The 11,788-nt window shown below is 58.3% G+C and overlaps 6 protein-coding genes across 6 annotated transcripts; 5 read left to right on the forward strand and 1 right to left on the reverse strand.

Annotated features, from left to right (window-relative positions):
• Positions 1-807: 807 nt before the first annotated feature.
• On the forward strand, positions 808-2,551 carry CcaverHIS019_0309940 (uncharacterized protein; the record flags this gene model as incomplete). Its single annotated transcript, XM_060599502.1, has 4 exons — positions 808-939; positions 971-1,378; positions 1,411-1,767; positions 1,802-2,551. The coding sequence occupies 4 exons, from the start codon at positions 808-810 to the stop codon at positions 2,549-2,551; spliced, it is 1,647 nt and encodes a 548-aa protein (XP_060456189.1).
• Positions 2,552-2,848: 297 nt separating this feature from the next.
• CcaverHIS019_0309950 (uncharacterized protein) lies at positions 2,849-4,421 on the reverse strand (the record flags this gene model as incomplete). The annotated part of the gene is made up of 4 exons (XM_060599503.1): positions 2,849-3,643; positions 3,679-3,900; positions 3,935-4,281; positions 4,316-4,421. The coding sequence occupies 4 exons, from the start codon at positions 4,419-4,421 to the stop codon at positions 2,849-2,851; spliced, it is 1,470 nt and encodes a 489-aa protein (XP_060456190.1).
• A 1,244-nt stretch (positions 4,422-5,665) lies between these two features.
• Positions 5,666-6,520, forward strand: CcaverHIS019_0309960 (uncharacterized protein; the record flags this gene model as incomplete). The annotated part of the gene is made up of 1 exon (XM_060599504.1): positions 5,666-6,520. One exon carries the CDS (start codon positions 5,666-5,668, stop codon positions 6,518-6,520), a length of 855 nt encoding a protein of 284 aa, XP_060456191.1.
• A 763-nt stretch (positions 6,521-7,283) lies between these two features.
• Positions 7,284-8,149, forward strand: CcaverHIS019_0309970 (uncharacterized protein; the record flags this gene model as incomplete). The annotated part of the gene is made up of 3 exons (XM_060599505.1): positions 7,284-7,548; positions 7,589-7,670; positions 7,735-8,149. The coding sequence occupies 3 exons, from the start codon at positions 7,284-7,286 to the stop codon at positions 8,147-8,149; spliced, it is 762 nt and encodes a 253-aa protein (XP_060456192.1).
• Positions 8,150-8,422: 273 nt separating this feature from the next.
• CcaverHIS019_0309980 (uncharacterized protein) lies at positions 8,423-9,630 on the forward strand (the record flags this gene model as incomplete). The annotated part of the gene is made up of 6 exons (XM_060599506.1): positions 8,423-8,628; positions 8,660-8,776; positions 8,816-8,914; positions 8,996-9,267; positions 9,301-9,381; positions 9,413-9,630. 6 exons carry the CDS (start codon positions 8,423-8,425, stop codon positions 9,628-9,630), a joined length of 993 nt encoding a protein of 330 aa, XP_060456193.1.
• A 299-nt stretch (positions 9,631-9,929) lies between these two features.
• Positions 9,930-11,646, forward strand: CcaverHIS019_0309990 (uncharacterized protein; the record flags this gene model as incomplete). Its single annotated transcript, XM_060599507.1, has 4 exons — positions 9,930-10,274; positions 10,340-10,561; positions 10,597-11,484; positions 11,518-11,646. 4 exons carry the CDS (start codon positions 9,930-9,932, stop codon positions 11,644-11,646), a joined length of 1,584 nt encoding a protein of 527 aa, XP_060456194.1.
• Positions 11,647-11,788: the final 142 nt, after the last annotated feature.

The following is an 11,788-nucleotide window of genomic DNA, read 5'->3' on the forward strand; positions in this document are numbered from 1 at the left end:
GGGTATTAGTTCAGAGTCAGTGTCTTGTGCTTGTTCTTGAAGAGTTCTTATGTTCTTTTGACCGAGTTGTGAATCGTCAAACCAAGGTGGGGTGGGAGAGAGTGAGATGGGAGTCGGATGTGGTCGCATCACATCGGGTGGGCGTCTGGGTACCTTGGAGACCGAGGTCTGGAATGCAGCCCCACCCAGTAGCTTGCCTCTGACAGATTCCGATTGGTTGATAGACTGCCGAGACGAGCGGGTCGTGAACGGCATTCCGCAGTTATCGGACGCACCGTCTATTTCAGTGTGGGATGAATGGTGGTTGAGCCGGTAGTCGACCTCTGTTGGCTGCGTGATAGTGGCACTGAGATGATACACGCTTGGCGATGCCGCGGTGCCACGGATCGCCCAGCCATCAGTGCAACTGGCAAAGTATACGACTCGTTCGGGTGTGTCGTCACCAACATTCGCCCGCCAAACACCCCGGAAGCACGCGGTGTCTGTAGCACCCAAGAAGCACACCGTGTCTGTAGCACGTGCTCGGTGTTTGATTGCTACCTGAATCAGCTGCACAGCCGTGACGGTCGGCACGCAGCAAGTACGTACTCAACTCGCAACTGCCGAGGTTGGGTGGGGGTGGGCAGGAACAACCAGTGTGGGGCCCTTTGAAGAGGTACAGTGAAGGATGGGTAAACGGAGAATCGCAGTCGCATCGGGCGCATATCGGCTAGCCATCTACGCCACCACCACGGTTACCTCTACCTCAGCTCCTGCAGAAGGGGTATGTAATGACTGGCATGCCGTTGTGGTTGTCAGTTACTCACCATGCGTATCTTCAAGAACGGTCGAGTGTTCACGTCGGCCCGCGACGACGATACGCTGCACGACGCGCTCGTCGTCGACGGCGACCAGGTCGCGTTCGTCGGTCCGAACCATGAAGCCGAGCGTATCGCTGGCGTGAGTCCACCCGCCTCCCAAACTAATCCAGTCCCAAGCCGAGGTGGTTGATCTCCGAGGACGCGTCGTCCTCCCCGGCGTCCTCGACGGACACATCCATACTCTTCAATTTGGCAGTTTCCTAACCCGATTCGTCTGTCTCGGCAAGACGGCTGCCGAGGTACAGGACCTTGTGCGCCAGCGTAAACGCGAGCAGCCCGATGCAAAGTTCCTTCTCGGCGCAAGCTTCTTATACGACACCCTGGGCGTTTCGCCCACCAAGGAGATCTTGGACCAGGCCGAGCCCGACACACCCGTGTTTATCGACAGTGCAGACCTGCATAGTTGCTGGGTCAATTCTGCTGCACTCAAGGTTCTTGGAATCACGAAGGACACGCCCGACCCGTCGGGCGGCGAGATTGAGCGCGACGCAAACGGCGACGCTACGGGATTCCTCAAGGTAAATAAAACCAAGTGTTGCGCTGAGCGTAGGAAAACGCCTTCCACACCATCGTGTGGCCGTACCTCTCGGAAAACACGACTAAGGATGAACGCAAGGCAGCTCTCAAATTGTCGTTTGAGGCGTTCGTCTCCACAGGCGTGACGGGCGGCGTCGACATGGCTATGATGGAAGACAGCCTCGAAGCGTTGGAGGAGATATATGACGAGGACGGCCGCCTGCCGATCCGTATCAACGCGCATTGGTTCATCAATAGTCTTGGAACGCAGGAGGACCATGCGAAACAAGTCCGTCGGGCGGCGGAACATCGCGACCGTCTGAAAGATAAGGCAAAGTGGCTCAACGTCATTGGAATCAAGACCATCTCGGACGGCGTCGTCGATTCATGTGTACGCTCCCCCTCCTCGAATATCGCTAATGTAGACTGCATACATGAAGGACCCGTATCCCGACGGCAGCAAGCCCGGACCCATCTGGCCCAAGGATGACCTGACCAAGGTCTTCATCCTTGCTGATTCTTTAGGTCTCCAGATCGCATGCCATGCCCTGGGCGACGCGGCGAGCGAGCAGGCCCTCGACGCCTTCGAAGCTACCTACGAGGCCAACGGGCCCAAGAACAGGCGGCACCGCATGGAACACCTCGAAAGCATCACTTCCGACAGCATCAAGCGGCTCACGAAACACGGTATCGTGGCCAGCTTGCAGCCCCTCCACGCCGATCCGGTGTACATGGCCAACTGGCGTAAGATGCTCGGTTACGACGAGCGTACCGACCGCGCCTTTCCTTGGAAAGAGTTCCAGGAGGCCGGCAGTCTCATCAGCTTCGGTACCGACGCTCCAGTCGCACCACACCACCCCTTCCCGAACCTCTACACCGCCACCACACGCAGGTCGGGCGTCAACCCTAAACTGCCCGACCCTACCGACCCACGGCTTATCGCGATGGAGAAATTCTCATTCCCCCTCGCCGTCAGCATCCGGCATTATACTGCTGGCACGGCGTACAGCACGTATCAGGAGGACGTGTATGGTAGCCTCGAGAAGGGGAAGAGCGCCGACTTTGCGATTGTGAATGTTGATCCGTTCCGGGACGGCGTCAACACCCTGCGTGAGGCGCAGGCTGGCGTCGACGAGACGTGGATCGGGGGTGAGCGTGTGTGGCAGCGCAAGTAGGAATGTATCAGGTACTTGTCGGTGCTTCGTTTACAACCGCAGTGATGGATATGGCGCGGCCCATCGCGGTCAGGCAACCTCAGTTCCGGGTCAGTGGGGACCGTGGGGACCGTGGGGACCCATTGCAGTGTAATGATAATAGTAACATGCTGCTAGCGCTTCCTCTGAAAGATTATCTCACAGTCCTTCCGACGCTCTCGTGTGTGAGCCTGCTTTGGCTGCCTAGTGGGCCGACGTGGTGCCGCGGATGACGACCGCCGCGCGCATGACACTGCCATCCGCGAGCTTGTAATCTGCCTAGTGGGCCGACTTGGTGCCGCGGATGACGACCGCCGCGCGGATTACAGTGCCATCCGCGAGCTTGTAGTCCTCGGCGACCGCCATGCCAGGAGCATTGAGCACCTTGTCAAGAGGAATGTCAACGGAGCCGCGCTCCTTCTCGGCGTCCATGAGGATGAGACGCACAGGCGCGGCGCCCCGCACGGTAACCTTGTTCGAGAGAGGAATATTGTACGCGACGTCGAAGCTGGGATTCTGGACATCCGAGCCGGGCGCGTCCGCCTTGATGCCGGTACGGAAGTTGGAATCGCCCCACACGACCTTGATGCTGGGCTTGAGCTCCTCTCTCTTGCCGCTGATGTTGAAGGCCGATGCGATGAGTACGGAGACCACTCCGTGCGTGCCCTCCTCCTGGCTACTGAGGGAAGCGGGGTCGGCGACGAGGGCCATGAAGTGGCCTCTGATGCGGACCTTGCCATCCGTGGGCTTATCGTCGAGCTTGAGGCTCACTTCGTGGCTATCACCGCTCATGAGAAGCTCCTTGACCGTGACGCTCGCCTTGCCAATCGCGTCATCTCCGGCATGATCGTCGTCCACGACCTCTACCGTAACGACCTGGTCGTGGTCAGAGAGGAGGTAGTCGTGCGTCTCGTTCCACTCTGGGTGGCGGTTGTTGTTTATCGTCTTGGTGCGCCACTTCTCGGCACCGAGCGTCACGTCGGCGAAGCAGTCGACCTCGTCGTGCACTAACTTGCCAAGGAAGCCCTTGCTCTCCTTGGCCGCGCCGAGGTTGGAAGCGCTCTCGGCAGTCACCTTCATGTCAGTGCGCGAATAGTAGGGGTACGTACCTTGAGAATACCCAGAGGGGACTGGAACGTGCTGAACCAGTCGTTCTTGGCATCAAGCTTGACGAGGAAACGGTTGGGCAGCACCATCATACCCGCGAGGATACTCTGGATGACGTTGTTGATCGAGCGATCGATGAAGCCGATGTTGGCGACCGCCGCCACATCTGTGTACTTGAGTTTGATGTATGGGGGGTTGATAAACGCTACCTGGGCCGCACCGACCTGAAGAGTTAGAACTGACAATTGGGACACGAACGAGAGGAATCTGATTGATGACGGGCCCAAGGAGCATGCTCATGCGGCCGTGGAGCTTGATAGCCTCGATGCCGATCTTGGGAATCATCTTGCCATCGAGCTCGATGTCACACTCGCCATCCCAGTCGATGTCGAGGTCCATCTTTATGGCACCGCTGGCCATCTTATGCGTGTCGACGTTGCCCAACTTGATGGGGACCTTGCCGAGATCAATCTTGACAAAGTGCAGCGAGTTAAGGGGCGAGGGGAGCATGCTCGCGAACATGGGCTCGACGATCGACTTGGTCATGTCGCGGCCAACGATGCTGATGTTGGGCCATAGGTTGGCAATGATATCGTTGAGGAAGCCTGGGGTAAGGGCACTCTAGCAGCGAAGACTCACCAGCGCTCTCAGAGCCGCCAGAGGCGGTGAGGGCAGCGACGATGGCGCCAGAGGGGCCACCGGGCGCGCCTGCAGAGGGAGGAGCGGGGGGCTGAGGAGTGGACATGGCAAGTGTTGGGATGAAAGAGTGGAGAGATGGAGAGAGATGAAGAGGAAGGAAGAAGGAGTGTTGCGTGGAGGATGACGGTGAGAGGCGGCCACGAGATGCTTGGCTTTGAATGGCACGTAGATCGATCTGGATCGACCCAGTGACGTCAAAAGGCGGGAGGGACAGCAAAGGGACAGAGTTACTCAGATTCCGCTTACTGCCCTGCCGAGGCGCGAGCCCCCGGCGTGGCGTTCAACCAAGCGTCGATGCAGCAACATGCAAGCTTTGAGTTGCAGTTTGTACTGTTCTGCATACATATGTATAACTATCATGTATTCTGGAACAGATGTTGGTGGGAGATTTTAGTGAGATGGCGCATTTGTATCACGATCACGATCGGCCAGTTTCAAGTGCCTTGAACCTGATGGGGGATGATCGGCCCTGGAGTCGGGTGAAACTCGGCGAGTTTCACAGGTCAAAACGCAGCAACATCTAGACGCTAGTCTACGAGTCTACGCTCACAACTCTGAAATGCATGGCCCGACATAGTCTCCCACTGCGCCGCCAACTGGAGCTTGCCTTTCTTTGTTGGTTGCGACCGGCAGGGCCTCTGTCTCCTTGTGGTGGCCATGCCCACTTGGCGGTGGGCCGGCTTCCCATCCGAGATGCTCGAGCGCGATTTTCTCCCTGAAGCAAGCGATCGCTTGGACCACATCTACGTCGCTCCGGAAGGCCATGGCCTCGAATGCCTTTGGTCGACAGGCTTCTCATCGCTCCGGTCTTGAGGATGTACACGAGCCCTTGTTGTTGGGACCATCCCCAAGGTCTTGTGACCCGGTCAGTATCCCCGTGGTGCGATACCCCACTGCATATTCGTCCACCGACAATGTTTGGAACGAAATGCTGCCTAGAGGGCACAGCACACTGTAATCCGGGGCCACGGGTTCCCAACCCTCACTGGTGAGCGCGTCAAGGGCTTTGCGCCCAAAATCCCTCAAGAGCTTCCCAATCGTTAGGCTGCAAGGGCTTTGTATTTATGATATTGGGCACCCCCAAGTCGAACCTACCAAGGTACAGGCCACGTATAAGTCTGGAGAGGCCACTTCTGCTGAAAGACAAAGGTAAGTCGTAAAGTCAAAGTCAGTCGCGATAAAGGAAGGTCACGTGACACACCGCCTGTCCTCACCTCCACCTTGTTGTACAAGTGAGGCATGCAATGCCAACACCTGCTCTCCCAATCCTCCTCTCCTCCGCAGTTCGCCATGACCATCGACGCCGCCGCTTACCCGCACATCTTGGATGCCATCATCTCCCACGCTGTCCCGAGCGCCCTCATCGCCCTGCGTGCAGGCAGCACATCACTTCGGGACCGGGTAGACGCCATCTTCTTCGAACATATCGGTGTGCACTACCAGGACAGCGCAGCGCACCTCCGCGCCGTCGACGGCTCACGTCTCCCCAGCCTTCCCATCCCCAACCCAGCCTCCTGGTCACCAGAGACCAAAGTCGCGCTCGCCCGCTTCGCGCAGCAGGCGGTACACGTCCGTGCTGTGGACCTATACGCGCCCATACCAGCCCTAATCTCTCTTCTCCACCCCGAGGTCGTGCGGCGGCGCGGCCCGCGTGCTCATCTCATAGGATGTCAGCTCAAGGCGGCCACATACGTTGACAGTATGCGGGGCGAGAAAAGCGCGAGAGCCATCCACGACGCCTTCAACACCGGCGGCCTACCTCGTGATCAGGAGCGGAGCGTGATAACCCTGCAGTGGGTATGGGGGGACCGCCTGATGTTCCCGATACCAAAGGCGCGCGACGTCATCTTTGTGCTCGAACCGACCATCCAACGCCGCAATAGGTATCCTGATATTGGGAGTGTCGAAAATCTCGCGACCGGGTCAGAGCGCGTGACCTTCGTCCAGTGGGTGGGGGCGGAACAAATGCCTACATCCCGTCGCGATAGGTGGATTGGCCCATCCCCTACATTATGGCAAATGTTCCGCAGACATCTGGAGGACAAGATGGGTCAGACGAGTGTAGAAGGAGCCCGCGCGGCGGAGGTGCGCTTCATCAGCCACGAGGAGTGGGCGGCGGAGGCTGGCAAGTACGTCATTGCGTAGCCTGCGAGCTGCAGGGCTGCGCGAGTAGCGTTGGATTGTATGCAGTACCATGGACAACCTGTCTCGCCGTACATTCACAGCTTGCATCCCCTAGTGTGGCTCTCTTAAGGCCTGTCAATATCTGAGAGCTTGATGCAGTCGGCGCACGGGTGATTGTGACCCTGCTAACACCGCTCCCTTGCCGTCCTTCCGTCCCCTCTCTTCCGACAGATGTTAATGCGAGCACAGCGAGTACACACTTTGGAACGCGATAGAAAGGTGTCCCGGCGCATTATCTCAACGCGCAAATCCCAAAAATGTGCGCAAATTGGCCGCTTAGCTCAGCTGGTTAGAGCATTGTACTAATACGCAGCGCGTATCAGTAATGCAAAGGTCGGCAGTTCGATCCTGTCAGTGGTCAGCGTTCTCTTTTGAGAGGGGCGCAAGTTGTTTTTGATGTTCAGGACGATTGGAAGACGTTGGGAGATGATGTGTAGCCGATGCGGAATGGTCGGGCCCACTTCCGCACCTTCTTCGTCGAATCCGCATGCAGAACTCATCGCATGTATCTCACGTCACTGAAGCTGATCTGGAAGCTCCCATGCCCACTTCGTCAAGCCCTCAAGTAGCTATCAACGTCCACCAAACGTAGATGGACATCACGAATGTGCAGTTCTGGAATGCCGGCTCGCAAGTGACCGAGTGACCGAACTACCGAATCGTCCATAAGAACCCCTACATCTCAACTCTCAACTCTCAACTCTCTCATCACATCATTCGCATCATGGGCCTCACAACCGTCACCCGTCCTCACCCGCTCGTGTGGCAGATTACACTGTCGCAGCCGCCCGACAACCGCTTGACGGCCGACGTGCTGCACGAGATGATGCGGCGCTTTGACCAGATCGAGGCGGACTGGCGGCGCACCAACGCCGGCAAGCCGCCGGTCGAGTGGCAGGGCGGCGCGCTAATCATCACGGGCGGCGGACCCAAGTTCTTCAGCAACGGGCTGGACCCCGAGACCACCAAGAACCCGGACTTTAACAAGGGTGCGTTTCTCCTGGCCTTTGCTCACACCACTCACACCAGGACTCTTCGACCCCTTCAAGAACCGCCTCCTCACATTCCCGCTCATCACCATCGCGGCCATCAACGGACACTGTAAGCGCCTGTCCTGTATGCGCTGATGTGGGCTTCGCGGGCGCCTTCTTGATGGCGCTCTGTTGTGACATCAGGATCATGACTGGCGGCCGTGGCCTGCTGAGTCTGAACGAGAATGTCATCGGTATTCCCCTCGCCCCCGCCGGCGTCGAACTGTGCAAGATGAAACTAGCCGCCAACTACCTTACCCCCGTGACGCTGGGCGACCGCTTCAACCAGAAACAGGCACTCGCCGCTGGGATCATCCACGAGATCGTGGACGTCTCGCGTGGCCCCAACGGACTGCTCGAGCGGGCTGTCGAGATCGGCGTTAGCGAGGGTCCGAAGACGTCGTGGGGCGTGTGGGGAGCCATCAAGGAGGGCATGTACCGCAGCGTCATTGATGCGGGTGTGTTGCCCCGCGCGCCGCGGAGTGCCGAACTCGACGAGCTCTTCTGGTCCCGCATGGCGCGGGAGGAGTTTGGCGCGGCAATCAAGTCCAAGCTCTGAATGTAGACCAGGTTTGCGTCTGCTGTTCACTGTCTATGCCAAGCTGTATGCATCCTGTTCACTGTCTATGCCAAGCCGTATGCATCCTGTCCACGATCATTGCCTGTCCGCTCGCTGCTCCAGAAGGGCCGACCGGAGCTGACCGACCGGCTATGCCCACCTTGGTAGTGGAAAGTAACCGAATTCCGCTCTTTCCTTGAAAGGAGTAGGCCCTCCTTATCCTTACCTCTATGAAACTTGTTGTGAATTAGCCTTCACACACTGACACTAACGATGATTGCGCCGGCCACCCGTCTCCCAGCCGTCGCTGCCGCCCGAGTATCGACACTCACGCGCCACCTCAGCTCGACCACTGCTCCGCGCGATGTCCGACGCCTCGCCGTCTTCGGCGCGGGCAGCATGGGCAGCGGTATCGCACAGGTCGCCGCGACCGGAGGGATCAAGGTCACCATGGCCGATGTGAGGGAGGACGCGTTGGAGTGAGTCGGTTCAGAGGCGGAGCTGACCCAGACGCGGCATGGAGGGGATCAAAAAGTCGCTCGCGCGCGTTGCAAAGAAGCAGAGCCCGGATGATATCGACGGATTCGTGCAGCGCGTCCTCGCCAACATTGAGACTACGACCAATGGGTATGTCTGGGGAGAGACCAGAGGGTGAGCTGACTCTAGCGAACAGGCTGTCGCGGATGTCGACCTCGTGATCGAGGCGGTTATTGAGCATCTGCCTTTGAAGCAGGAGCTGTTTGCGCGCTTGGACAAGGCCGCCAGGTGAGTAGAGGTCATCCATCAGCGAGGCAGAGATACGCTGTTCCTCTTCCTACCCGCTATCGACAGCTGAGCTGACGATAGGCCCGACACCATCTTCGCGTCCAACACCTCGTCTCTCCTCGTACAGGACATCGCCCAGTCCGTCAGCCCGGAACGCAGAGCCCTCTTTGGCGGATTACACTTCTTCAACCCGGCCGTCATGATGAAGCTCGTCGAGGTCGTGCGAACCCCGCAAACAAACGACGAGGCCTACAACCTCCTCCTACACTTCGTCGACCAGATCGGCAAGGTCGGCGTCAAGGCCAAGGACGTGCCCGGTTTCATCGTCAACCGTCTCCTGGTTCCCTACAAGCGTGAGGCGGCTTTTTGGAATACGCTAACACCAGTGGAGGCAGTTCGCATGCTCGAGCGTGGGGACGCAAGCGCCGAGGATATCGATATCGCCATGAAGCTCGGGGCGGGATACCGTGAGCACTTAGAAGGATGGACTGACTCCAGCCATGGGACCGTTCGAGCTGTTCGATTACGTCGGCAACGACGTGACGGAATTCGTTAGCCAGGCGTGGGTGCCATATGCCGACAAGGGGTTGCTGCCAAAGGAGCTCGTCAAGCCCGTGCCGATGCTCACCAAGATGGTGGCAGAGGGCAAGCTGGGCCGCAAGTCTGGCGCCGGGTTCTACGACTACTCGGATGCGTCCAAGCCCAAGAAGGGTTGATATGTATGGGATATCAGACGGCGTTGAGGATCGGTGTTGGTCGGATGGCGGTCTTGGCCGCTCGGTCTCGGGCCGATCCGCCGTGTTCATGTTGTTGGAGTTGTGGATTTGCCGCCTGTACAACTCTCTCGCGTCAGCGCTCCACTCCGCTTTTCTGCGTTCGCTTCTCCTCGCTACCTCCCCGCACATTGACTCAATTTGGTAGTAACTCGGCTCGCGCCGAGGTCACCGACTAGAATCCTTTATCCTTCTTCCATCACGATGTCACATTGTACTCTCCCTCACTCACTCACGCTCCCATGGACTCGAATACAGCGCGCGACGGCGGGGTATCAACCCTCCCCGTCAGATCACCCTCCGCGGCATCATCCACACACTCGCGCCCTTTCATAACCCCACCACAGACTCCATTGGGCCCCTCATCGACCGACAGCCCCACACCACTCGAGGAACCGGGCGACACTGAACCTGACCTCTACGCCCACCACCACTATGTCTTGAAACGGTTGCGGCGCGCCTGTCCCGCACCAAGTCCCCGTCGGCTGCGGATCATCACCGGCGCATTATGCGCGTCCATGATCTTGTGTGGATGGAACGACGGCAGTGTCGGCCCGCTCATCCCGAGTTTACAGCGCTACTACGACGTGAGTGTAGTCGGCTGCGAGATCGAGATCGAGATCGAGATCCGAAACAGCTAGGCTGACGGCAGATCAACTACCTCAAAATGTCCATCCTCTTCATCATGGTGTTTGTCGGCTCGCTCATTGCGGGACTGACAAACGTATGGATCACCGACCGCATCGGCTTCGGACTCGTAACGCCCCTCGCAGCAGTCTCGACAGGTGTTGCCTACCTCATCGCCGGCACCGGGGCGCCCTACCCCGTCTTCCTCATCGGGTATATCTTCAATGGATTCGGGATGGGTATCCAAGTAAGCTTGACAAGTACTGAACAAGCTGACAACAGGACGCACAGGTCAATAACCTCGTCACGCGCCTTCCGAATGCCGACACCAAAATGTCCATTGTGCAGGCATGTTTTAGCCTCGGCGGCACAGTCTCGCCCTTCATCTCGACCGCATTCGCTCAACATGTTGAAGCGGCGTACAGGTACTTTTTCGTTGCGATGGGTGTCGCCATCGTCGCGGCCGGCATTATGCTGTGGGCGTTCGAGGGCAAGACGGAGGAACAGTTGACTGCATTGTTGCCCAAAGACGCCGACGTGCGGAGGGAGAAGAAGGAGCGCAAGGAGAGAGAGAAGGAGAACGGGGAAGCCAAGGGACACCAGGAGCGCGTACCCTCCATCGTCCTTAACGAGGCTGCACCCCTGCCACCGGCCGATGCGGAGATTTTTTATGTGCCCGACTCGAGCGGAACCAAGATGTTGCGCATCTTCTCCACGCCCAGCGTGTATGCGCTCATCATCTGGGCGTTCCTCTACGTCGGCGTAGAGGTCAGTATCTCGGGATGGCTGACGTCGTTCCTCATCAACGAGCGCGGCGCATCCGCTGCTGCCGGATATGCCGTGACTGGCTTCTGGGGCGGCATGTCAGTGGGCCGTATTGTGCTCATCCCTGTCACCAAGAAGATCGGGTACCAGTTTTCAATCTATCTCTACGCCGCCATCGCGCTTGCCCTCGAGCTCACGATTTGGTTCACGCACAGCCTCATTGGTAATGGTGTGTGCTATGCTTTCGTTGGTTTCTTCCTCGGCCCGATCTATCCCAACGCCCTCATGGTCGTCAGCCAGGTCCTGGACGACGACCTCCGCGGCGGCGTCATGGGCATCATGGGCAGCCTCGGTGGAGCAGGAGCGGCCGCCATCCCGTTCATGACAGGCGGTATTGCGGACAAGGTGAGCTGTACGTTTTGTGTCAACTAACAGCAGCACGGGATCTGGACAATCCAGCCAATCGCCGTGGCCATGATCGCGGCATTCACCACCATCTGGATGTTTGTGCCCCGTAAGCGTATCACTTCCCGGTACACGCCCAAGCGGCGAGTGATAGAGAAGTAGATGATAGAAAAAGTTGATGCTCGACCGGCTCGCCCTGCGCGCTTACAGCTGTCTTTTCCTCTTGGAGCACGAATGCCATACCAGTCAAACTGATCCGTTTCCGGCCTGTTTGAGCCCGGAGGCCACTGGCTTGATTGCCGAG

The sequence above is a fragment of the Cutaneotrichosporon cavernicola genome, assembly GCF_030864355.1.
Source record: "Cutaneotrichosporon cavernicola HIS019 DNA, chromosome: 3".
NCBI classification, from domain to species: Eukaryota; Fungi; Basidiomycota; class Tremellomycetes; order Trichosporonales; family Trichosporonaceae; genus Cutaneotrichosporon; species Cutaneotrichosporon cavernicola.